The 27254-nt window shown below is 42.1% G+C and overlaps 1 protein-coding gene across 1 annotated transcript in view; it reads left to right on the forward strand.

Moving 5' to 3' along the window:
* The window catches only part of EIF3D (eukaryotic translation initiation factor 3 subunit D), a 73869-nt gene that overhangs the window by 35471 nt on the left and 11144 nt on the right, over positions 1 to 27254 (forward strand). Inside the window, exons 5-10 of the mRNA XM_085886390.1 lie at positions 10091 to 10160; positions 12221 to 12342; positions 13169 to 13301; positions 20734 to 20881; positions 21236 to 21366; positions 27034 to 27119. Of these exons, the coding sequence (XP_085742516.1) occupies positions 10091 to 10160; positions 12221 to 12342; positions 13169 to 13301; positions 20734 to 20881; positions 21236 to 21366; positions 27034 to 27119 (690 nt within the window). The remainder of the gene's footprint in view (positions 1 to 10090; positions 10161 to 12220; positions 12343 to 13168; positions 13302 to 20733; positions 20882 to 21235; positions 21367 to 27033; positions 27120 to 27254) is intronic.

Below are 27254 nucleotides of genomic sequence, written 5' to 3' on the forward strand. Positions count from 1 at the left end.
TATAGCTCAAAATTCCAAGTAGTGTCCGAGACCCTTGGGGTGTTTCAATTCTGGCAGTCACGAGTTGCAGATTTGTATCTGAAACATTTTTGGAGGGCTCTAAATTCCAGAGTTTTACAAACGGAGTTCTGAACATTCACACAAATGGTGTCTATATTTGTGAGGCTTTCAGAATCTGACATAAAAAAATGTTCTACTTAAAATACTTTTTAAGATAAGTACTCTCAAAAGTAGTGATTTGTAACATGCAGTCAAAAAAAATTGAGTTTTCAAATTGCTGCCAACAGTCAGTTTATTAATCATGAAGAATTTTGTTGCCTGATTTACATAAGAGTGACTGGAGCATTTACACAAGAAAACTGAAACCTTTGGAGCAAAATCTTGGGTGCGAATGGTGTCTGAACTTTGCTCCAGACTCAACGACACTGAAATTCACCCTGGTTTTACCCCGTGTTCACCATGTTGACAGTTGCACAGCTCTTTTAAATTTTTGTCACTTAAACGAAAGACGCATACATAGGCAAACTGTGGTAGAAAATTCAAGAGTTGTTCTCAATCCCTTCTAATTCTAAACGATTTTTAAAAAGGCCCACGATTTAAAAAAAGACATGTTCGATGAAAGATGTAGAATAAAAGCAATAGGTGTGCTTTTGAAGTGGAAGCCATACCAAACATTCATAAGTTGGCACCACAATGATCAAATTGTTGTGTTTTTTTGGGCAGAACAAGTATGTGGTTACTTTAATTTGGCTCACATTTTTTTTTTAAGGATATTTTAGTTTAAGGCCGCCGCCAATCTCAACTACAAATTAAGACACATAATGTGATCATAATAATCACCATTATAAATATTCATTTGCATATCTAATTGTTTATATACTTAGTTTACATTGTACGAAAGTCTACGTCCATTTGTAAATGTAGGTACAATATCTGATTCAACTTTTTTTTCATAATTTCATATCAAATTGTTTGGACAAATGTACTTGGATCCATTGTGCAAAGTGAACAGTGATTTGTTTTATAATTGCCAGGATATAATAAAATGTAACAATGAGCATTGGCAGTTAGGACAGGGCTGTGTATTTGGTTGAAGCCTAAATAAGATAGAGTTGTGCTTCATGCCTATTTTTGGAAATGATTTTGGTACACTTCTTTAAGTTTTACGAAACTGATTTATATATTGTTAGATTCCACTAAGTCATACTTCCTCACAATATCTTTATTTTTTTCTATATGTTTGTTAGTAAAAAAAATTTTTGATAAAAAGTAGCTTTTGGGACTGCAGAATCATTAGAAATGATGGTAAATTACTTCAAAACTTCAAACCCCACAGTTATGATATTTTGCAAGGAATATAAAGGTTTACACAAGTATTGACTTGGTAGAAATTTGATGTTTATGTGCAAATTTAATTCTATGATATGAGATTAATAATGTTATAAAAGAAACACAGATTTAAGACTGGAGACCAATTTGACCAAGCAGAGTTTGGTTCACAGGTGTGAATGATCAGAATCCACCCCCTGGGTAGCTCCTGTTTATTTCAGAGCTGAATTTAGAAACCTGGTTCGAGTGAGGATTAACCACTCCATTGAACCTGTGCCACATGTATATTGAGCTTAAGTCAGAGCTTTGTCATTATGCCAACTTGACATATCTTTCGTGTGTGTAGTCAGCACAAGCACCATGTCCGCAGAAGCACTGGTGCCTTGTAGTGTTGGGGCTGCTTTAAATTCTGATCATTGTCACCGATTAACTCACTGTAGAAAAACTGGATATATTAGACTAAATAATCTGTCAGAAAATGACAAGAAGCTGTTAGAGTGGAGGTGTGGAAAAAAAAAAAACTTTACAAATGAAGATGATAATATTTGCTATCATCATGAGAAACTCTACATTTCTAGCTATGTGCGGCTGCAAAAGTATCGTTGTGATCCATTGAAAGTACACAAGAAGAAGTTGGACAGTAAGTACTACAATTTAATTCTCAAAATAATGCTTAAAAGTACCATTGTGAAGTAAATGATTTCACCCTGTTAAAGACGATAAAGGTACATGTTTAATCTTCTACAAATGTGATGCATGTAAGGCCGAAGTCACATTTTCTCTGCGGCTAGGATACGGCGGCCGTACCCCCCCCCTGAATTGACAGAAACATGCGGTGGCCGCAGAGTTTCTGAGGTGGCCTCAGGGTGGCCCTATGCCGTATGGCTATCTTTTACAGGCCGCAGGGGTCGCCGTGGAATTGTAGCGCAGAGTTATAACTTTTTTCATTTCTTCGTTGGCCGTAGCCGTGACGTAGATGTGTTCCACGTCAACCGTACATAGGGCGTACGGAGGGCTTGCGTTATTCGTGCGGTTGCCATAGGCTCTCATCAATGAAAAATGAATTTTGCCAACCCCCCAAAAATTACGGCGGCCGCACTATTTCCACGGTCGCCGTACGGTGGCCTTGCGGTCTGTGTGACTACCTGCGGGCAACGCAGGGTCGACGCACGGTTCCTTTGCGCCCGCCGTGCGTCCTACGTATGGCCTCAGTGGCAGTCTTCGTCGACCTTGCGTCTACCGTGCCGCTTCCGCTAGAGATCGGAGTATAGGTGTTTGCCACCAGTGTTGGGCACAAAAGCGATAATCCGATAACAGATAAGTATCGAAGTTTACTTTTTTATCGGAAGTTAACTTCCATTTATCGTTATCGGATCAGTTGACTTCCGATAACTCTATTTTTTTTAATTTGTTTTTTTTAAGTCCGATAACGCCCGTTATTTTTTTTGTCCGCTAACATTTTTATCGTTTCCGGGTCGCATGTTCTTGGTGTGTTTGTAAGTTTGTGCGTCTCATTTTTTTAATTAACGGTGCCACAATCTATATGACAGAAATGAGATATGACATACATATGAAAAATAACTGGGAAAAAATACCCACTCGTTACCGTCCGTCTGGCCGCATGTTCGCCATAGGGCCCCCCCTGCGGTCGCCTTGTCTGCACCTTGAGGCGACCTTGCGTCTGCCTTGATAATTCTATGGACGCCCTAAACTCACCGTGCGACATCAAATCAAAGACCGTACGGCACCCCACCTTTTCGGTCTCCACAATTTCTCAATACCCCGTGCGGCTCCCCAAAAAATAAAAACGTATGTGACTGCTACGTTGTGTGACCATGGAAATCCTGGGGCCACCATATAATTGCTAGTGGCCGTCGATTTTGTAGACCCTACGGCCGCCGAGCCAAATGTAACTTAGGCCTTGGTAATAGCATATGCACTTATTCCAATGTCACTTTCCATATGAAAATAAAGTATATGTCACTTTTTTAGATATTGTTTAATATTTATGACTTTTATGTCATACAAAATAAACCATTGTACATTGTGCCTTTTTTCATGATTGAGATATGTGTTAGCATCTCATTTTTAATTGGAAAAATACATTTTTGAGCCAAAGTAAATTAACCACAAAGTTATTCTGACAATGAAACATGACAACATGCTCATTGTGGTGTCAGCTTCGGAATTCTTGACATGGCTTCCACTTCAAAAGCACACCTTTGCTTTTATTCTCCATCTTTCATCGAACATGTTTTTTTTTAAATAGTGGGCTTTTATAAAAATCGTTTAAAAATAGAAGTGATTGAGAACAACTCTTGAATTTTCTACCACAGTTTGCCTATGTATGTATCTTTAAGTGACAAAAATTTAAAAGAGCTGTGCAACTGTCAACATGGTGAACACTTGGGGTAAAACTGGGGTAAATTTCAGTGTCGTTGAATCTGGAGCAAAGTTCAGACACCATTCGCACCCAAGATTTTGCTCCAAAGGTTTCAGTTTTCTTGTGTAAATGCTCCAGTCACTCTTATGTAAATCAGGCAACAAAATTCTTCATGATTAATAAACTGACTGTTGGCAGCAATTTGAAAACTCAATTTTTTTTGACTGCATGTTACAAATCACTACTTTTGAGAGTACTTATCTTAAAAAGTATTTTAAGTAGAACATTTTTTTATGTCAGATTCTGAAAGCCTCACAATTATAGACACCATTTGTGTGAATGTTCAGAACTCCGTTTGTAAAACTCTGGAATTTAGAGCCCTCCAAAAATGTTTCAGATACAAATCTGCAACTCGTGACTGCCAGAATTGAAACACCCCAAGGGTCTCGGACACTACTTGGAATTTTGAGCTATAACTTGGCAAGCCTTCCTCATCTATGTTAAGGTGGCTTTGAGAATTTTTTCAGGAAAATTTGAGGGGGTCACCGCAGAATTTCATTTTTTTTTCGCTGATTTGACACGGAATGACCCAGAAGTGAGTTGTCAAATGACATTTTGAAGAAGAAAAACATTATCCCAAAAAGTGTTTTTTGTGGGTACACAAAATCGGGGTTCCTATAAAAGAGTGACGTGACGAGTTAAAAAGGCAACACTGTGACAGTGTAGCTGTGTGGCCGCTGTTCGTTGCAACGAAAAAAGGAGAAAGGCAGAGGAAATGTGGTAATCTGCCAATATAAGGGTCTAGTTAGGTTGGGTTAATGTGGGTTGAAAATATTGTGATTAAGAATGGGGAATTTCATAAAATAGTGGTGCTTTTGAAGACTGGCCGTTATGACGTGAATGGATCAAACCCGCAAGGAAATCTCGTGGCTGAGGTCACCGGAACTGAAAGTCTTACGATGAGCTTTTGAATCTTATGCTACCACTCTGTTGGTAGAAAGTAAAGAGGACTTGACAAAACTGCTGCAGACAGTCGACCCATCCAGGATTGTGCCCAATAGCCCAGGAGCCTGCTTCAGCAGCACCAACGCTCTGTACAGAGGATGGTCCCGATGGATGGATGCGGAAAGTGAAAGAGCTGGTCTTTATTTAAACCTAAAAAAATAGTAAAATCTTACCAACTGAGAAGATCGATCTGTTAGGATTGGGAGACTATCATGTGGCAATAAAGGAAAGTTTCATCTTCCTGGGTTCTAAGATTGAAGTGAGTGGAGGATAAATTAAGACAGTTGACATTGGGGAGAACAGCAATGTCAGGATTGATAAACATCTGGAAAGACAAAGATGTGACGACACAAACCAAGTAGAGGTGGGTGAATGCTCCATTTACCGTTGCAAGGTACGGATATGTGTCGCATGCACAGTGAAAAGTGAAGAAGATTGACAGTTTTGAAACGTGGTTTTTGGAGACTCGTGTTCAAAATTCCTTGCAATGCAAGAAGAACAAACCAATCGGTGCTTGAAGAAATTGGACCACTATGTTCATTCGAAGTGCTGATGCTAAAATAGAAACCATCATATTTTGGACACATCATGGGTGCAGAGAATGAAAATCTGGAGAAGTAAACCAAGCTGGGTGAGGTTGAGGGAAGAAGAGGAAGAGGCAGAAGTCTGTGCTGGATGGACAGGGTAAACTCTGCTACCAAGCTGCGTCTATGAGAGCTTCAGGAGGTAGTGCAGGCTCGGGATGTTTGGAGCAATGCGATTGTGAATGTCACCAGAAGTTGGCAACGACTTGATGGAACTCGATAACTTGATAACTGAAGACCTGGAGAGAAGAGGGCAAATTTCCTTTCTCCAGAAAGCAAGAAAAGAGAAAGTGTGTCATCTCCCATCTTGAACGATGATCCTTATTACCCCCATGAACCTTTACTAACCCAACCCTTACACTTTGTTTGCTTGTTTGTTGTTGTTTTTTTTTTCCTCTACCTCATCTCGTCTTTCCTGTCCGTTATCCTCTTGCTGGTTGTTCCCAATTGTTGCCACGCTGTCAATTTAAGTTTACCCTTCCATGAGCCTCACTCTTGTTGAGAAAAGAGGGACAGAAAAGTGAATATGTTGAAAGCCTAGATTTTTGGGAGTTGAACCAGGAGTAGGTTACCTGAGAATTGGGGAGGGTTTGAGGGATGAGTGAGCAGATGGAGACCAGAGGAGAGGTATTATAAAACAGACTACACTGATCTGTTGTGATGTGAGAGCAACAGGCCTCCATTGAATCCAGGAGACGGATTTAGACGTGACGTGTATGCCCCAGCCCATAGGGTTGAGCATATTAATCCATTGAGCTGCAGACAAATGTCTTGTGGACCGAGTCGTTCTGATTTTTCAAGGAATGACATGGAATGATCGAGGATTCCCAATCTGGCTTTAGAGGCCAGCTTTGCTATGCGGTCAGCCCAAGAGAGGCTGTGGCTGATAGTGAGCCCTCAAAGTTCAAGAGAGTGAACCTCTTTCAACAGCTGACTCTGGGAGCAGGTGAGTATGTTTGACGATCCTTCCGGAGTGACAGAGACGGACTGTGTGATATTTCTGGAATGGAAAGACGTGTTCCATTTATCAGATCAGTATCTGATCAATTCCAGATCAGTAGAGAGTGACGCAGTTGCTGTCTGCCTGTCGATGGGACCAGGTACTGTAGACGCAACGTGGATTCCCATGCTAAAAGGATTGCATACAGACTTTTACACTTTCCCACATGTAAGATAGGCAGGTAAATGGTTTCATTCAACTGAACGTAAACGTTCAAACGTTGAGAAAAGGGAAATGGCACTGTTTTTTATACTTTTGGGGCTTCACATGTCATTTGTGAAAGTTGAGATGAATTTCTGAGAGTATTGTGTGTTCTCCTGCATGAGGTCTGGAAGCCAATGTCGAAACTCGTTAGATGTTACCAATTGGCGTGCGAATCTCAGACAAATTTCAAGGTTGGAGTATCACAAGATTGAAGGGCCTGGTCCACAATCACTGTATGATTGTCGTCGAATTATTTGGAGAGCCCTTTTCTGAACCTGTTCCATTTCGTTACTTTGGTGGATTGTGAGGCCAGCATTCCAAACTGGAACAGCAAACTCTAAAAGTGATCTTCGATGGCCTTTATAAATGGTAAGCAAATTTTCCACGTCTAAGTTAAACTTTCTGAGCATCTTCAACATAAACAACTTTCCATTTGCCCTGGTGACAATATTGCGAATGTGAAGGTTCCACTTCGAAGCAGATGAAATGTTGACACTCAATATTTTCACATGATCAACCTTCTGCAGTAGAGTAGTTTGGATAGTAAATAGAGGCCTTGGTGGAGGTTCTTTCATGAAACAAACTTCCATAAGGGCACACTTATCAGTATTCAACTTCATGTTATTTTTAATTTCCAATTGGGTAAAAACATTCAAAGCACATTGTTGTCGTGTTCGGTTGCCTGCCCCTTGAATTCTCAATCGGTGTCATGTCGTCTGCATACTTGAAGTCTAGGATATGAGAGCCATCGAGCTGAGTCATTGCATCATTAATGTGAGCCAGAAAACAGAGGGGGCCTAATTTGGTACCCTGTGGTACCCCTTCACTGAGGGTTAGACGTACAGATAAAGGTCCCCATGTATCGAACACATTGAGCTCTTTGATGTGCTGGAGGACTTTGTAGACTTGATGTTCCTTTGTTTTTGGATGTGGGTGTGGGGCTGGTAAGTATGTCTGTTGTGTTGAGCAATCTGAAGGAGGAACTTCCTTCGGAATTTCCACAAAACTGGTCATTGATGCAGTTGGCTATTGCTCAGCCATCCTCTCGTCTAAGTTGACATGACGGTTCAATAGTCGGGCTGGAACCGACTCCGGTAGTCATGATCCGGATTTGTCGGTTCCACTGTGCCGGGTTTGAAGATTTGAGATTTTGAACTCCATCATGACAGAAGTGCTGTTTGGCCTTCACAATCAATTTCGAAAATCTATTCCTCACTTTCTTCAACTGCTCATTTCTCTGACTGCAAAGCTTTTGACGGTTTTTTATGAGACTTTTGATAAATGTAGTCATCCATGGTTCATCACCATTGTGCAACTTTACTTGTTTAGTGGGGAAGGAAGTGTCAATAGTTGTATGCATTGTATGATAGAAAGGATCACATTTAGTTTGGGCCTCAGGTTTCTCCTTAACCTCCGACCAGTCATGACGAGTCATACATTGGCCAAATTCTCGGAGCGTTGAGTGCTCAATGGGTCTTATTTGTCGTTTGATTACTTTGTTGGATTTGGCTGTTTTAGAACGCGGCTTCCGAATAACAGTGTTATGATCACTATTGCTAATTGGTAGGGTATATCTCGGGTTCATTGGAGAATGACTTCAGGTTCGTGAGGACCATGTCTAACACTGCACCCTGGCGAGTTGGTTTCTTCACAACTTGGACCAAATTACCTGATGTGAGCGGGCACGTGTCAAGATGATAGAGGTCTCCAGCAATAACAATGCCAGCCAGCATCAGGGTTTGCAGTAGTGATATGGTCAATCGTCGACTGGAACTGGTCAACTGGTTGATCCGCATGTTGATTCCCTTGAGGCAAATAAACGGCCGCACAGAACAACCGGTACAATGATCATGGTAGTCGTTTTGGGCGTGATGATTTCATCCATTCAATTTCTAGGTTGTCAGGGACAATCACCATCGCTTGTTGTGCAGGGTGTTTATCGTGGGCATAGAGGGCAACTCCTCCACGAGGCCTGTCCTTTCTGGGACGTGAGAATAGCGTGTATCCTGAAACTTGATAATGTTCCACAGGAGTGGTTTGATCGAACCATGATTCTGACACTGCTGCTACATTTATTTGATCCTGGATTAAAATGGATCTAAATTGATCAAGTTTATTTCATAATGAACAAGGATTGCACAACATTAGCCTGGGAATATTGTAGTCCTTAGACTCCTGCCTTGGAGTTAAAATTGTAGACAAATATATTCTTATCAGGTTGGAGGTATTGAACGAAAACTTACTCCGTTGGCGATGGCGTTGCGAATTTATTCTTCGGTTGCTGATCCTGAACGTTGATTTGTCTTTGTCCATGTTTATGAATATCACCCTGAGATCCTCTTTGTGTTTTGTCTGCACATGTCCATCGCGAGTTCAACCTTTTTCCATACGTTCGAGTCACCGCGGGATTTAGTTTGTTGAACAAACTGGAGTCAAATGTGAAAAAGTTCTTTGGCTGAGTATGCCAGTCTCATTGTTGTACAATTTAAACTTACTTAAATTATGACATTTTGTTTTTGTGAAGAATAAATGAAATTAATTAATTAATAAAACAAAAAAACATACAACTTGGTGATGAGATGAGACAAAACACACGAACAAATGCAGCTAAAAAGCACCCGATATCGGGGATGAGCTTTCCCGGCTTGCAGCTTGCCTTTCAGAACCCACAGTCTTGCTTAGGAAAGAAAGTTCAAGCAGCTTCCTTGGTTACGTTATAAGATGACCCACAGTCAAAATGTGGATGGTGGGGGGAAAAAAGGAAATCAAAACCAAAAAATTTCGTTCTCCAATGCACATTGCACATGAAGCGAGTGAATTCACCTGCTGAGGTGTGGCCTTCACAAAGCGAGCGTGTTCATGTTTGATATACATGAAGCGAGGAGACCAGGTGCGGCATTCTCGGCGCTCGATGCAGCGGCGAACACGAGTTAGGCAATCACACGGTCCCAGCTGACACCTTCGGCGACCAGCTCGGTGAGCACGTGGAGCAGGCGTCCCCTGATGCATCTCCGTGTTGGCCGGCTCCGACTGTCGCGGCAGCTCAGAGAAGACCCACCGGTATCGTTGCTTGACATTCACAGTTGTGGCGTGAAGACAAAGCTAAGCCGTAACCAGCTAAAATATTATTATGTTGGTAAGTGAAGCTGCCTTGTTCGGGTAAGTTCCTTGTTGCTTGTTGCAACGTATCGCTCCCAAATGAGGTTCCCAAGCATGTACCATGACATCTGCAGGTACTCAGGCTTGTAATAATCAAGTACGCCAAGGAGCTGAAGTCAGATGGAATGATCTTCTTGAGTCGCAGTCACTCGGCAGAGCTCGAATCATTGGCAAAGCACGTGAGCGGAAGCAAGCCGGAAGCTTAAGAAATGCTGTTAAAAAATATAAATCCCAAGAAAGAAAAAAATTGTAAAATACTCATTTCCACGATGTGAGGCGGTATTGATTACACTGTACAATTTTTGGCACATTACTCAAGAGACTGTTTGTTTCTTTCAACTTCTCCACAGTTGACACAAATTGCAAATGCTCTCAAGGATGATGGAATAAAATCTAATCCAAGGAACGAATAACATGTTTTTCTAGGGACCGGCAGAGAATGCAGAAGATGCAGAAACAGTTTGGTGGGCGGCCACGGTGGGACCAGAGGGGACAGGTGAACATTTTCCCTTTTTGGTGTTGTTTTGCTGATTCATACTGTTTACATGTACCACTTATTTTCAATTCGGTTTTTGTTTGTGCAAATGTCCTTTTTTAAGCAAATACGTGCAGTGCCTCTTGAAAGTCGAGATCCCCCTTTTGAAATTTTCACCTTTTGTTGCCTTATAGACTGGAATTTACATTAAATCAGACTTTTTTTTCCACCTTCATTTACACATTGTAACCCACAACTTCCAAGTGTAAAACAAATTCTACAAATTTCAGAAAATTAATGAAAAATACAAAACTTGAATATCTTGGTTGGATCAGTGTCCACCCCCCTTATATTATCAATTGTAAATTGGCTCAGGTGTAACCAATCGCCTTCAAAATCACACACCAAGTTAATTGTCCTCCACCTGTGTTAAATTGTGGTGATTCTGATCATTTCAGAATAAAATCAGCTGTTCCTGGAGGTTTCTTCTGCTTGGTGGTGCATTTCACTGCAAAGACTCAACCATGAACACAAAGGAGCTTTCAAAAGACCTCTGGGATAAAGTTATGGAAAGACACAGATCAGGGGATGGGTATAAACTTTTTTTTTAAAGGCCTTCAATATCCCTTGGAGTGGTCGACGTAGACAGACAAACAAGTCGACAATCATGAAGACGTGGAAGTTGTATCATACCACCAAGACTCTACCAAGATCAGGTCACCCATCCAAAGTCAGCAGGTGGGAAAGAAGTAAACTGGTTTATAATGTCACTGTAAATCCAACAATGACTTTTAAACATCTGCAAGGCTCTATGTCTGAGATGGGGGTCACAGTTCATCAATCATCAATATTCCTTTCCCTTCACAAAGCTGGTCTCCATGGACAGGTGATAAGAAAGAAGCCATTCCTTAAAAAGTCACATCTAAAAGCTCGTATGGAGTTGGAGAAAAAGCATCTTGATGATCCTGCAGGAATGTGGAGAAAAGTTTTGTGGTCAGATGAGACAAAAATTGAACTTTTTGGTTTAAATTCAAAGCATTATGTCTGGAGCAGGCCGAACATTGCACATCACCCAGTCAACACCATCGCTACTGTCAAGTAGAGTCGTGGCAGCATTATGTTTTGGGGCTGCTTTTCATCAGCAGGGACTGGCAAGCTTGTCAGGATAGAAGGGACAATGGATAGTGTCAAGTAGAGGAGAATCCTTGATGAAAACCTGCTTGAGTCGGCCATGAATCTGAAACTGGGCAGGAGATTCACATTTCAGTTGGACAATGAGCCGAATCACAAAGCTAAAACCACACTGGAGTCGCTGAATAAGTAGAAAATAAATGTTCTTGAGTGGCCCAGTCAAAGTCCTGACTTGAACCCAATCGAACGGTAATGGTGAGGCTTGAAGATTGCAGTCAATCGACGATCCCCATCAAACTTGGCAGAACTGGAGCAATTTTCACGTGAAGAATGGGTAAAGATTTCACCATCTCGCTTTGCATAGCTGGTAGAGAGACATACACCGACCCAAAAAGGCTCGTAGCAATCATTGCTGGAAAAGGTGCTTCCGCTAAGTACTGACCGAAGGGGCTGAGTACTTTCACCACCAGTGAATTTTGATTTGTACACGTGTTTTACAGGTATTCCTGAGACGTAACATCCTTCAACTATAACAGTGTTTAATTTGATCTCTTGAGTGATGAATAAAAAAAGTTCATTTGGAAAAGTGTGTGTGTGTGTGTGTGTGTGTGTGTGTGTGTGTTTTGTTGTTGAAAAAAAACAATTGATTGTGAGATGCTTGAGATGGCAGATTTGTTTGCCACCGAGAATGTGGACCCTGCTGCTGAGGAATGCAAGCTCATTTGGACTACTTTTTGTTCGCTTGTCAAGTTGACAATTGATATAATTATTGGAAGTGCTTACTTGTTTTCATGACCGTTGGCTTTAAGGACTTGAAATCAAAATAATCAAATGTTGACATCCATGTGCAGATTAAAATCATTTCAACAGATTTCTGGCCAACTGAGCTGTTTTGGACTTGGCACGATATTTGTCTTTATTTATTTGTTTGTTTGTTTGTTTTGCGACAGAGTCAACAGAAGCCCAGAGACTCCTCAGTGGAAGTTCGAAGCGATTGGGACGTCAAGGAGGAGATGGACTTCCCTCGTCTTGCCAAAATGCGATACTTGGATGTTTCCGAGCCTGTTGATGTGTATGCCTATTTTAACACTTTATTATCTCGATGCTTTTTGAAGAAAAAAAAAAATTAAACAGGGATATTGTAAATGGGTCTGTCTGTCTGTCTGTCTCTGTCTGTCTGTCATGCTGCAGTGTCTCCTAAACGATTGGGAAGAAATTCACCAACCTTGGTAGTTATGATCAACACATGGCAAGAATGTGCGAGAGCAGTGTCATTTTTTTGGCCCCACCCCTTGAGGTGGGGTAGAAAGGTTGATTTCCAAAAAAAACACAATTGCAGGCATATTGAACCATTTTTTATAATTTAACTTTTAAATGCGATCAACATTGTGGGGCGCATGAGAAGAGGAGGCGAGTTATCGCCGGCACCATGTCCAAATTCTTAATTCCTTACCTAACTCGTCGAATGTTGGGCCTGGCCAGCCAGTTCGTGAAGACTCCAGCCAAGCTTCCCTCGGCCGACGTCGCAAGAAAGGTGGGATCATGGTGGTTGTTAAAGAAGAAGGAGATTGGAGGACGCTTAAAATATGTTGCTATTTCTGAGATTTGACCCTTGGTTTTTGTCCCTGGGGGGTGGGGACATGGGGTCACAGAGGTCAAAACGGGGGGGGGGGGAGAAAAAAATGTTCACTCAAAATTTGATATTGGGTCATTCATGGTGGAACCTTATGGCATCTTTCAACTTTCCTTGAGGTAGGAAGCGTGGGGATTTGCGGTGGCATGCCATCGACATCGCTGTAATTGTTATTTATGAACAATATTGATTTATTTCTCATTATTTGGGGTGATTCAGGTTTGTTTCTCGAGTGTGACGTTTTTTTTTTTGTGGTTTCCTGCAGGGAGTGTTGCGGACACATGGAGTACTACGATAAGTCCTACGACCGTGTTTCTACGCGTAGTGAGTGCCCCCTCAAGAGCATCAAGCGCATCTTCCATACAGTCACCACCACTGATGACCCCGTCATTCGCAAGGTGAGATTAACCAAAGTTAAAGCCTCCTTGTGGGTCTTTGGTCAAGAGTCATTTTTTATTTCAAACTTCCTACCAATGACATTCGATGTGCTATAAAAGATCATGCAAAGGTCTGATCTGTCACATGGCATGATGTTTACAACCCACGTAGTTTTATAGAAATCTCAACTAATTCCTTCATGTAGGAAAGATATGTTTGTATATATATAGTGTGTAAAGAAAGTTTACACCCCCTTTCAAAATTTTCATGTTTTGTTGCCTTGTATGCCGGAATTAAATTACATGAAAGGTCCCCTGACATGCAAAACTTCCTGGTTATTTATATATTAACCTGACCTTCCCAGTGAAGAAATCACCCATGTTTGTTTTTTTTGTTTTTTTAATCAAAAATTGGATAATTACAGCAATATTTCGATCATTTCTGGTGCTTTTCATAACTTGCTATGCCCCCCCCCTAAAAAAAGTTGACTTCAGCGAATTGCAGCATTGATGTCACATACAGAAACTCGCACAGAGTGGATTGACTCGAGATCTCCAGAGTCTAAACTCTAGACTAGTCCGATAAATCCGTGGTCCATCCGACTTGGCCGATAAATCTGACGTGCTGTAGCTTTCTTTTATTATTCTCTTTTCTTAATTGGTCTCTGTCTCTGTCTCTGTCTCTGTCTCTCTCTCTCTTTCCCTCTCTATCCCTCTATTGAGTGCAGCCTATGGCTGCTGGTTGCATCATTGGTGGGGACGCGGCTATGCCGCTGATGCGGTGTCCCCCTTACCAGTACACTGGTGCTCATTTTGCCAACCTCAGAAGGATGACAGGCTGAGTCAACCTCCTGGTGTATTTTAATTCAACGGCCAACGAGGCTTGAACTCAGGACCCAAGGATCCGAAGCCGCCACCCTAACCACTAAGCCAACACCAGGCTTATTGTTTTCTACTGGTGCTACATGACAACAGTAGGAATAAAATGAATAAAAATGCAACAGAACGTCAGATTTATCGGACGACTCAAGACAGTTGTGTCGCAAGGTGTGTGTTCTGCACATAAGTTTTCATCGTATCCGGACAGCGAGATTGCTTTGTTTTATGCGTGGAGAGATACGGCCGATGACATGCGCTGGCCTTGCTTGCGATTTATTCGCCGCAGTGCAACATGCCCGCGACACTGCGCTGGTCACGTCACGTCACTAAAATATTTCTGATATTGAGCAGTATGCAAGTCAAATTTACATTTGAATTACGAATAGGATTTAGTCGAACCAGTTGTTATTTCCGAGTCTTCCTTCGATGTCTTCCCGATCATCATGAACGCCAGGAATTTCATCGCCATTTTCCTCTGCTTGTCCTGTTTCGGGCTCGAACTGCTTTGGCCGTACTTCATTTCCAGTTGCCTGAACTTCACCTCCCACGACTACGTTATCCGACAATTCTCCATGTGATTCCGACCAAAATCCTTCATTTCTCTCACACTCGCTGTCGTTATCAGACAAATGAAAGTTCATGTCATCCATTATTCAAAACCAAATGTTCGATTTTTTTTTTTTTAAAAAGCAGAAATGAACGAAGCGATTGAGTCGACCAATCAAATGTGGAAACGCACAGAAAGCCATTAGAATCAAGTAGACCACCAACCCGAGTAATTTACGTGCAGCCTTTGTAATCCTGTAGTTGACGTCATGTGGGTTACACCCCTTTCAGGAGAATTTTTAGGGGCGTTCCCGAAGAGGTTTGTTTTTTAGGTCATCTCTATCATCTCAGTAGAGATTACCTAATAAAGCCAGTCTCGAAGTCTGTCCGCCCGTCCGTCCGTACATCCGTCCACAATCAAACCGAGTAGAGACAAATGACCAATGGTGGAATGGATAGAGGTCGATGAGACATGCACAACGATATAACTTTAAAGGTCATCCAAGGTCGAGGTCAACGTCACGAGGCTGTCAATGTTGCGAAAATCGTCGATTTCAAATCGTATCTCCTCCCTTATTTATCAAGAGAGATCAAATGTTAAAAGTGATTCAGATATTATGGACTATTATCGAGAACAACACGAGCCATTTTTTTTGAAATTTGCTCTCGTTCCGATTTTATAGTCCTTCAAACTTCGCTCTGATTCTTACATGTCCGGTGCTAATTTGAAGTGGTCATCCGGAGGCCGGCGCCAATCTCTGAAGATGCTCCGGGTGCTGCGCAAATTTTTGCATATTTTTGCCCCATATGGGCCATTCATAAAGTACATACAAAAATGAGGGGGTGGGTGGTTTAAAGCCTGCGTACGGGCTGCGTACAGGGGTGGGTGGGTGGTATGACTGCTGCATACATACTTTATGAAAGCGGTGTCGGACTACATGAAAGCGTTTCAGAAGATTAAGGTGTGCCTGTCATCGCGAGGGGGTAAAATATCCCCGTTCACAGGAACATTTTCGACATGATGTTGAATCCGTGGACGTCAATATTTGTTCCATATTACTGTTTTACCATAGTTAATAATTAAATTACTGATGCATTTGAGATGCATCTACAGTTCGTTGTAATCTTCAAGTATTGTGATGTGATGTGATATGAGACGCATATAGGGGTGGATGGGTGGTCACTAGCCTGCATACAGAAGGGGTGGGCGGTTTTGAAACCCCGGAAGTAGAGCGTACGTACTTTATGAACTGCCCCTATTCCAGTCTGGCACAGTTACTTTCGACCTCTGGCAGAGATGACCGGCATTCCTGCTCGGGGGTATTTTTAATTTTACATTTTACAGAATGAGTATTGTTAAAAAACATTGTCAGATCTGACATCACGATAAAAACTCCTATGGGACATGTATATATGAAATTTCAGTACTTTTGTGTGTCAGGGGACCTTTAAATCAAACTTTTTACACCTTCATTTACACATTGTTACCCACAACTTCAAAATGAAGAACAAATTCTACATATTTCAGAAAATTAATTAAAAATACAAAACTAGAATATTTTGGTTGGATTAGTGTCCACTCCCCTGAGTTAATACTTTGTGGAAGCGCCTTTGACAGCAATTACAGCTGTGAGTCTGTTGGGATCGGTCTCTACCAACTTTGCACACCTTTATTGGGCAATATTTTCCCATTCTTCTGTATAAAACTGTTCAAGTTCAGTCAAGTTGCATGGAGAGCATTGATGGACAGCAATCTTCAAGTCATGCCACATATTTTCAATTGGATTTAGGTCGGGGCTCTGACTGGGTCACTCAAGGACATTTATATTTTTGTTCCTTAGTCACTCCAGTGTAACTTTTTTCTGTGTGCTTCGGGTCATTGTCATGCTGTAAGGTGAACTTCTGTCCAAATTTCAGCTTTCTTGCAGAGGGAAGCAGGTTTTACTCTTGGATTTTTCTGGAATTTTGCTCCATCCATTTTCCCTTCTATCCTGATAAGTGCCCCAGTCCCTGCTGATGAGAAACATCCCAATAACATGATGCTGCCACCACCACGTTTCACAGTTGGGATCTAATTCTCGGGATTGGCATTTATGCCAAAAAGTCCCATCTTGGTTTTATCAGACCAAAAAACTTTTTGCCACACGACTTTAGAATCTCCAGAGTGTTTTTTTTTTGCAAACTTCAAACGTGACTCAAGGTGGGCTTTTTTAAGTAATGGCTTCCTTCTTGCCACCTGACCTTACAGGCCAGACTTGTGGAGTGCTTGTGATATTGTCACATGCACACGGTGACCAGTCTTTGACGTATAGGCGTGTAGCTCTTTCACAGTTGCCATTGGCCTCTTGGTGGCCTCTCTGATCAGTTTCCTCCTTGCTTGGTCATCCAGATTTGGAGGGACTGCCTGATCCAGGCACAGTGTTGGTGGTACCATACATCTTCCACTTCTTAATGATTGTCTTGCCTGTGCTCCAAAGGATATTCAAGGCCTTTGAAATATTTTTGTACCCATCCCCTGATCTGTACCTTTCCACAACTTTATCCCAGAGGTCTTTTGAAAGCTCCTTTGTGCTCATGGTTGAGTCTTTGCAATGAAATGCACTACCCAGCAGAGGAAATCCACAGGAACAGCTGATTTTATTCTGAAATGATCAGAATCACTATACAGTCAACCCCCGCTTCATCGCGGTTCACTTATCGCGCCTCCGGTTCATCGCGGGTTTTCCCTTGGAACGTAACTAATTTTTTCTGCGGATTCCCCCGGTACATCGCGGTAATAATATATAAAATATAAATTGTTTAAGCAATAAATTATAACGCGTGGTGCTCAACTAGTCACACAACACACGAGACAAAGTTTCGCTTGTGAACTTCGAATATTTTCTACGTTTTTTTTCTCAAAGCCCCACGATGCCACCCAAATGCCCTGCACCTTCTAAGGCTTCTGGCAAGGAACCGAAGCGCCAGAGGAAGGTCCTGGGACGCTCCAGGAGAAGGTTTAAGGTGCTCGATATATGCTTCGGGAAGGAAAAAGGTTTGCCGCCGTTGGACGAGCACTGCTCGTACCCAGCACCTCAAAACCTACCAGACCAGATGAGTCGATCTGCGGCACCTCAAACCCAATCACTGCCAAACCGATCAGACCAGATGAGTCTATCTCCGGCACCTCAAACCCAATCACTGCCAAACCGACCAGACCAGACGAGTCGATTTTTGGGGGGAGGCGTCCATTCATCGCGGATTTTCACTTAGCGTGGGGAGGTTTGGAACGTAACCCCCGCGAGAAACGGGGGATTACTGTACTTCAACACAGGTGGAGGCCGATTAACTTGGTGTGTGATGTTGAAGGTGATTTGGTTACACCTGAGCTCATTTACAATTTATATTATCAGGGGGGTGGACAATTATCCAACCAAGATATTCTCGTTTTGTATTGAAAATTAATTTTCTGAAATTTGTTGAAGTTGTGGGTTACAATGTGTAAATAAAGGAGGAAAAAGTCTCATTTAATGTAATTTAATTCAGGCAACAAGGAAACAAAAGGTGAAATGTTTGAAAGGTGGTGCAGACGTTGTATCGGATAGATGTGTGTGTGTGTGTGTGTGTGTGTGTGTGTGTGTGTGTGTGTGTGTGTGTGTGTGTGTGTGTGTGTGTGTGTGTGTGTGTATGTATATATATGTATATATATATATATATATATACACACACAGGGTGTCCCAAAAAATATACAACTTTTCATCTGCAAAGAGGATGGTCAAAACATATATTTTTAAAAAAAGATATATGGCTGGATAGAAAGCTGAAAGGTTGAAGTTTATTGTACCAATGTCAAAATTGCCACCAAAATTTAAATTTTGGTATAGAATCGTCGTTTTCTTTGAGACCACATGTTTGACGTTGGCTCCACGTTGTCCGATCACTGCCTGCAAACGCGTTGTCATGTTCTCCATCACTTTGGGAACCGTTTCCTGAGGAATGTTCTGGATTTCTCGGTGGATGTTTTCCTTCAGCTGATCAAGAGTATGAGGCCTAGGGTTTCCATAGATCCTGTCCTTGAGATACCCCCACAAGAAGAAGTCTGGAGGAGTAAGGTCAGGGGAATACGGTGGCCACTCAACGTCTTCGTCGAGGGACATAAAGCGGCCCTCAAAATGGTGGTTCAGGAAACGCCTTGTTTCCCTGGCTGTATGGGGCGGTACCCCATCCTGCTGGAACCACTGGGTTCTCATCTGGATCAGGTTGTTTCTCCTACGGGCCTGAGTACGCAGATCAGGCAGATAGAATTCCTGAATCATTTCGTGATGGTTCCTCTGGTTTACTGTGCAAGTGTGTCCCTGGTCATCTTCAAAGAAGTATGGACCAATTATCCCATACCAACCAACCGCCACCCACATGGTGACTTTGAGAACAGATCGAGGCACCAGTTCAGTTGATGCATTTCCAGGATTTTCAGTTCCCCAGTACCGAAGGTTTTGCTTGTTTACCTCCCCGGACAAGTGAGCATGGCATTCGTCCGTCATGTGAAGTTTTTTTGAGGAAGTCTGCATCTTCCTCCAACTTTCCTGAGAACCAATTTGCAAAGTCTCGTCGTTTGTGTTTCTGTTGATCAGTAAGCACCGTTTCAGTTTGAATTTTGTATGGAAAGGCATGAATGTCTTGGCGAAGGATCCTCTGAACGGTGCTCTTATGAATGTTTGTCTCGGCAGAAAGTCTTCGAATCGATTTTTTTTGGACTCTGAACGACCGCCCGTCTCACCATTTCCACATTTTCTTCACTGTGACCCTTGTGAAGGTCACAGATGGTTCCCACATTGGTAAACTTTGCGATGGTGCACTTTATTGTCCGAAAGTTTGGTGCATGGCGCAAGTGGATACCGAAATGTCTCGAGTTAAAGACGTTGCACCTGTATGACACTTTTTTCGTCTGGTGCCAAAGTTCAACAATTTCTGTCTGTTGTCGTCCGGTCAGTCTTGGCATTTTTCTGGTGCTTGCTTGGTTTCAAAATACACTTCAGGGTCTCTGCAACAAGAAATGAAGCATTAGTGATCAAATTACTGCTTTTTAGGATCAAACGAAGCATTTTAAACGTATTTGTTCTTAAACGTTGTGAACGAAAAAAAATCTATAATGATAATGAGTTTTTTTTTTTTTATATATATATTTTTTTAATATGGCCTGACCTCGTGGAATAGCGATTACACAGAACACATCAGGACATAATATAAGAAAGGGGAAACACCAACAGCAGGGTGGAGGGAGAAGGTAGATGTGGACAGACAAACAAGCAATGCAGGTAATGATGAGGGGTAAGGGAGAACACAAAGGGTGTACAACATGGATACATAAGCAAAATTGTGTTTGACCAGTTTGTGATTTTGTCAATGTCTGTAGAGAGGGAAGAGGCTGCTGCTTGTCCATCAGAAGGGCGAGCGATTTCATGGCAGAGTGTGGAGTCGTCAGCAAAGAGATAAAGAAGATTTTCCAGAGAGTCAGTGAGATCATTGAAGATTAGCAATAATATATGAGGCCTAGAACTCTGCCTTGGCGTACTCCAACCTTGACAGGGAAGGGAGAAGGGTCCGACAGTGTTGTTACCTCCACCACCGAAGATGAACATTATGTTTTCACCCCTTTGTCTGTCTGTGTACAGATATCTCAAAAAGTTGTGGATGGATCTGGATAAAACTTGGTGGACATGTTGGATGTGTGACAAGGAAGAATTGTTTCAATTCTGGGGAAGATCCGGATCCGGATCTGATAAGTTTTTTTTTTAAGTGATTCTTCACCATTGACATATGGGTCTCAAAAACTATATATAGCATATTTCAAAAATATATTAGGCCAGATATGTTCTCGTGGATCAGGGGCGGAAGGATTCGCTCGACTGAGTACCCTACCAGTATTGTACTGTATTATTTAATTATTTTTCCCGCTTGTACTTCAATTATTGTTTCGGGTGGTTGGTTTCCGACTCAACAATATTGTTCTTTCCGACTCAACAAAGACCAATGATTCTTGTCTCCACAGTTGGCGAAGAGCGAGGGAAACGTTTTTGCAACGGATGCTATCCTGGCCACACTCATGTGCTGCACTCGTTCAATGTATTCCTGGGACATTGTTGTGCAGCGTGTTGGCTCGAAACTCTTCTTCGACAAGCGAGACAATTCCGACTTTGGTAGGTCCTCCATTTGTGTGAAAATATAAATGTAACGAGCAGATGTTTACCTTTCACTCCCGTGCTCTTTGTGCCACGCATTGCATAATGTTCGTCCGACGTTGTTCGGGAATTAAAATGTGAACAGATTATCTCAAAGTTGCATGAAGTGTGCAGTCCCTCGGATGAACGTTAAGCTGGGTGTCCCATACGTTGGAATGTGTTGTACCCAAATGAGAATTGGACATATCATTTAGTTTAGTTTTGTTTTGAAGTTAAACCAACGATGGAATCCTACATGACCACCCTGATTTTCCACAGTCCTCTTGGATGTGGTTATTTTTTTTTTTGGTGTACTTCTCTGTTTTTGTGTAGATTTGTTGACGGTCAGTGAGACTGCAAATGAACCACCTCAGGATGAAGGGAGCTCCATTAACTCACCACGAAACCTGGCCCTGGAAGCCACTTTCATCAACCACAACTTCTCACAGCAGTGCTTAAAAATGGTGGGACTTCTCGATCCTTGTCTGTGTGTGTCCTTTTCTTTCAATTCCTTTTCTGCAATCTCATGACTTTTCCACACAAGTGCTCTCTTTTTCTTGCTCTCGCTCTTTTTCTTGCTCTTTTACGCTCTCGCTCTCGCTCTCGCTCTCTCTCATGGTTCGCACACTCCTTGAAACTCTTTGAATTTCCTGGAAAATGAGATTCCATTTTCCAGTACTTGAAAGTCTTGGAAAAAAGAAAAAACTCCTGGAAAATATACCTTTTTGTGTGCACTGTCCCTTGCATATTTCTATTTTTTTATTTATTTATTTATTTTTTTGTAAGAAAATAAGCCAACATCGGTCATTTTGCCGCCAAAGGATTGATTGACCTGGATTAGGGTTATGTTCATCGATGCTGTATGTGGTTGTAAAGTGTAGTAAAATATCAACCAATGAAAAGCATTGGAAATATATGCTCCAACAATTCATTGGCTGTTGATCGATGATGCCGCCATAATCTCCCTGTCAGTAGCATATTGACTTCAATATTGAGTAACTGCATGAACTTCTCTGCGCGGAGAAACTTGTCGGCTGCAGAACGGAGAAGCAAAATGTCCAAAGTTTTTTATTTTTTTTATTTTTTTTTATTTCAACATCCGCGTGTCTCAGCCATCCCGACTATCGGGATTGTCGAGAAAGGGTGTCCATCCACAAAGCAAGATGTCATGTGTGCAAGAAAGTTGTAGATATTTCAAACATGGGCGAAAGCGCGCTCAAAAGTCATGCCAAGGGAACCAAACACGTGCGCTTGATGCAGCAGACGGCGGCCGATTCCCGTTCACGAATTTCAGAATTTTTTGGATCGGCGAGCACATCGGCACCAGCAGGTATCGTCATGGATATTTGTTTAGGAAATAAACTATTAAGCGTAAAACGCATCTGCCATAATTAGATTTCAATGAACACATCACGAAAAATTCCCGTATATAAATTTGACTTTTTGTAAAGCCGCTGTCACACCTTGACGTTTTAGCCAGCGTATGGCAACATATCAAATGTATGTGAAACGCTGGCGTACGCTGAATTATTGATGTTTTTTTTTCAGTTTTTGGCGTATTCATAACGAGTTGGATGTATGCATAAGATATTGGTCACGTACACACAACGTTTCAATAACATATCGATAACTGATACCAACGAATGCTTAGCGTGTTGTTGGCGTTCACAACCTATGCCCAACGATAGTCTAACGTATGCGTAGCGCACGGCAGCGTATCGCCGACGATCACGTGGCGTAGCTTATTAAAAGGCTGCGGCTCGATGATTCAAATCATAACCGCACTAGACATCGAAGTGTCAAGCCACTGTCACACCTTGACGTTTTAGCCAGCGTATGGCAACATATCAAATGTATGTAAAACGCTGGCGTACGCTGAACTATCGATGTTTTTTTTTTCAGTTTTTGGCGTATTCATAACGAGTTGGACGTATGCATAACATATTAGTAACGTACACACAACGTTTCAATAACATATCGATAACTGATACCAACGAATGCTTAGCGTGTTGTTGGCGTTCACAACCTATGCCCAACGATAGTCTAACGTATGCATAGCGCACGGCAGCGTATCGCCGACGATCACGTGGCGTAGCTTATTAAAAGGCTGCGGCTCGATGATTCAAATCATAACCGCACTAGACATCGAAGTGTCAAGCCACTGTTACACCTTGACGTTTTAGCCAGCATATGCCGACGTATGAAAAATTTGCCGAATACGTTATGGGTGTTTTTTTTTTTTTTTTTTTTTTTTTTTTTTTTTTTTTGTATACGTTAAGAGCACGCTGAAGCACGCTGGCATACGTCGCAGTACGCCGAGCACGTCGACAAATTTTAAGCATGCTCAAAATTTGTCGACGTATGCCAGCGTATGATGCACACATTCTGCATACGCTGGCCATAAGTCGTAGGCACGATATGCGATCGTTGACACACGTCGACACATGTTACTTCTAATTTACTCGTTAGTCGAAACGCATCGAGGTAATGTTTAGCGTACCCGAAACTTATTTCTAACCTATGAGTAACGTGCTTTGAACCTATGAGTAACGTATCTCCAACACATATTGACGTATGAGACTTATTTGACGTCTTCCGGACGACCACAGAACTTACTGAACGTGTTTCTAACTTACAGCTACCGTATAATGGGGTATTGGCAGCGTTTAGGGGAATTGGTATATAAAAATGGGGTTCACACAGGAGGAACCCATCAGTGTTCCAGACTCCATGGTTTCCCCCCGCCCCCTTCGGCATGACGGTGATGTTGACACTTCGGTTTGTAGTGCAGTTATGATTTAAATCGTTGAGCGGCAGCCTATAAATTATATTATATTATAACTGCACGAGAAATCGAAGTGTCAACATCACCGTCATGCCAAAGAAAAAAAAAAAAAAAAACGAGGGCGTCTCGATAAACAAATAAATTGAGGTGGAAAATCTGAGAGACGAGTCCTTAATTGCCCAGAGAGTAATCTGTGATCATGTTCACAATGTCGGAGGGTTGCAGAAAGTTGAACTCGACAAGAAGCTGCTATTGTCTGCAAGTGCTGCACGAAGGAAGTACCAAGATTACTTGGATGAGCAGAAGCGAAATAAACAGCTGGCCTCTGTCTCAGACAGAAAACGAAAGATAGAAGAAGAATTATCGGACTGAAAATCACTCCAAAAAAAAGACTCAAAACAAACTGACTCTATGCAAAAAACGGCGGACGAGTTTTCATTGAGAGGAGAGAGAGATTTGTCATTTGTTAGTAAAGCTAACAGTTTGAGAGAGTTCTCCAAAAAGAAAGAAAAAGAATCGATAGAGTTAGAGAAACTTGTGATAGAAAATGTTGTTAGGCTTCTGAGAAACCTGTAAATGCTTGTGGCACTTACGGATGACATGCTCATCAGTTCAACAAAGGTGACTTGTTGATAACAAGTGACATTAAATGCAAAAACTTCTGAGAAAGTATGTAAAAAGTATTTTCTTCACAGATTTATTAATATATACATTTTCTTGTCTCGTGCGATAAAACAGTGTTGTGTGAAATTGCCTTTAAATATTGCAGCTGAATTGCGGCTTTTAAGATAAGTATTGTTACGTTTGAGGGGGGGTATGCATTCAAAGGGTAATTAGGATGTTTAATTAGGTATGCCATGCTGTTCGAGTGTATCAGGATCTTGATGTAATAAGTAGCAATTCAGTGGTGATAAGTTCATTTCTAGTAAATGTTCATTTCTTCAAGGGGGAAATGATAATTGTCACGTAATTAGATAGGGACACGGGATGGGGTAAGTGTGTCTGCGTAAACCCCTTTTAGTAGTCCCTGGAGGCTGGCCGTGACGTCACAGGACAGGGCTGCGGATGGCTCCGCCCCGTGATCACGATTAGCGGAAGGCGACGGCGGTGGGCCAATAAAACGGCTCCATTGGAAGTGACGAGGACGGGAGGATAAAAAGGTTCTGTTCGGGGTCGAAAAGGAAGAGGAAGAAGATCGGGACAAAAAGATCGTGTTTTTTGGGGTGGAGGTTGTTGTGCTGGAAGCGTGCTTGTTGTTGCGCGGATTCGATCCTGTTTTTTTCATCGTGTCTTGGAGCCTTGCTGAGCCTCGTGCCTCACCTTGGTTGGCTCTGGGGTTCTGCTGACTCGGAGTACGGGGTCGAACGGCGGGCGGACCTGCCTCCCTCTCCTGCTCGCAACTTGGCGCCAGAACTGGTTCCGTGGTGGCTGTGAGCGGACTTGGGCCAGGACCAGGAGGTCGACAGCACCACGGTTTCTCCTACCCCCTGACGAAAGCAAGGCCAGCTCGTCCGACGCCAATCCAGGGACAGTTTCGTCCACACCACGGTCCAGCCTGACCACCAGAAATAGCTACGTTTTATGTGTGTGTGTGTGTGTGTGTGTGTGTGTGTGTGTGTGTGTGTGTGTGTGTGTGTGTGTGTGTGTGTGTGTGTGTGTGTGTGTGTGTGTGTGTGTGTGTGTGTGTGTGTGTGTGTGTGTGTGTGTGTGTGTACTTGGCCCCTTAGAGGGATTGAGAATTGTATATTCATTGGAATTGTCTGTGTTTTCCCCACGCCCGATCCCACACCATCCCGTCGAATCGCCCCGGATCCCTCTTCTTGCTGAGTCTTGTTATTTCTGGTTAATAATAAAAACAAATAAACATCAACTCAGTGAAAAGTGACTCGTGCCACCTTCCTCGTCCCGTTTGCGGTAGAGCGATTAGAACCGCCATGTTTGGGTTACAAATAAATAAAAAGCCTCCATTGTTTCGGCTCATTCTCCGTTGGCGGGACTGTTCAAGTCCCGTGGACGTCACAGTATGTAAAAGTGTTTTGTTTTTCCAAAGATTTGTAATTTTTTTTTAAAATAATATATACGTTTTCATGTTTCATGCAGTAAAACAGTATTGTGTGTAATTGCCTTTTAAGTTTACATATTGCAGTTCAATCAGGACTTTTAAGATACGTACATGTATCTGTAATTGTTTGTTTTTGCAAAAAAAAAGTTGAGAAAGTATGCAAAAGTGTTTTGTTTTGTTCGCAAAGATTTATAGTTATTTAATTAATATAAATGTTTTCATGTTTCATACAGTAAAACAGTATTGGGTGAAATTGCCTTTACTTACATGTATTGCAGTTCAATCATGAAAACAATTAATAAATAGACTGTTTATAGAATTTTGTGCGTTCATTCAATCGGTAAATTGTTGAACACAAGGTATAACACAAGCATGATGTTTCCTTGAAAATGACAATTTGTCCTGGAAAACTGGAATTTCATTCAGTCAGGACTGTACGAACTGTCTCTGTCTGTGTGTGTGTGTGTGTCTTTCCTCTCTTTCCTCTCTTTCCTCTCTTTCCTCTCTTTCCTCTCTTTCCTCTCTTTCCTCTCTTTCCTCTCTTTCCTCTCTTTCCTCTCTTTCCTCTCTTTCCTCTCTTTCCTCTCTTTCCTCTCTTTCCTCTCTTTCCTCTCTTTCCTCTCTTTCCTCTCTTTCCTCTCTTTCCTCTCTTTCCTCTCTTTCCTCTCTTTCCTCTCTTTCCTCTCTTTCCTCTCTTTCCTCTCTTTCCTCTCTTTCCTCTCTTTCCTCTCTTTCCTCTCTTTCCTCTCTTTCCTCTCTTTCCTCTCTTTCCTCTCTTTCCTCTCTTTCCTCTCTTTCCTCTCTTTCCTCTCTTTCCTCTCTTTCCTCTCTTTCCTCTCTTTCCTCTCTTTCCTCTCTTTCCTCTCTTTCCTCTCTTTCCTCTCTTTCCTCTCTTTCCTCTCTTTCCTCTCTTTCCTCTCTTTCCTCTCTTTCCTCTCTTTCCTCTCTTTCCTCTCTTTCCTCTCTTTCCTCTCTTTCCTCTCTTTCCTCTCTTTCCTCTCTTTCCTCTCTTTCCTCTCTTTCCTCTCTTTCCTCTCTTTCCTCTCTTTCCTCTCTTTCCTCTCTTTCCTCTCTTTCCTCTCTTTCCTCTCTTTCCTCTCTTTCCTCTCTTTCCTCTCTTTCCTCTCTTTCCTCTCTTTCCTCTCTTTCCTCTCTTTCCTCTCTTTCCTCTCTTTCCTCCTCCCTGTTTCCTATTTTTTTTTTCTTTATTTCAGTTGTGCACAGTTCATTATCATACTGTACCTGTGACTGCTGTTCCTTTCCCCACACCCTCCACCCCCGCAGAATGGGGAGAAGCACAAGTTTCCCAACGGCAATCCATTCACCGAGGATGAGCTGCAGGGTGCAGAGGTGGCATCCATTGGTTACAGGTTTGCTGGCTACCTTGGCTTTCTTGCTAACGTGCACTTGATACTTCTACCACAAAGCTTGGTTTCCTCCACCACCGAAGGTGAAGGAGGTTATGTTTTCACCCCTTTCTGTCTGTCTGTCTTTGTGTGCAGGAT

Source organism: Eptatretus burgeri, chromosome 6 (genome assembly GCF_056783735.1).
Source record: "Eptatretus burgeri isolate ZD-2024b chromosome 6, Ebu_testis_v1, whole genome shotgun sequence".
Classification (NCBI taxonomy): domain Eukaryota; kingdom Metazoa; phylum Chordata; class Myxini; order Myxiniformes; family Myxinidae; genus Eptatretus; species Eptatretus burgeri.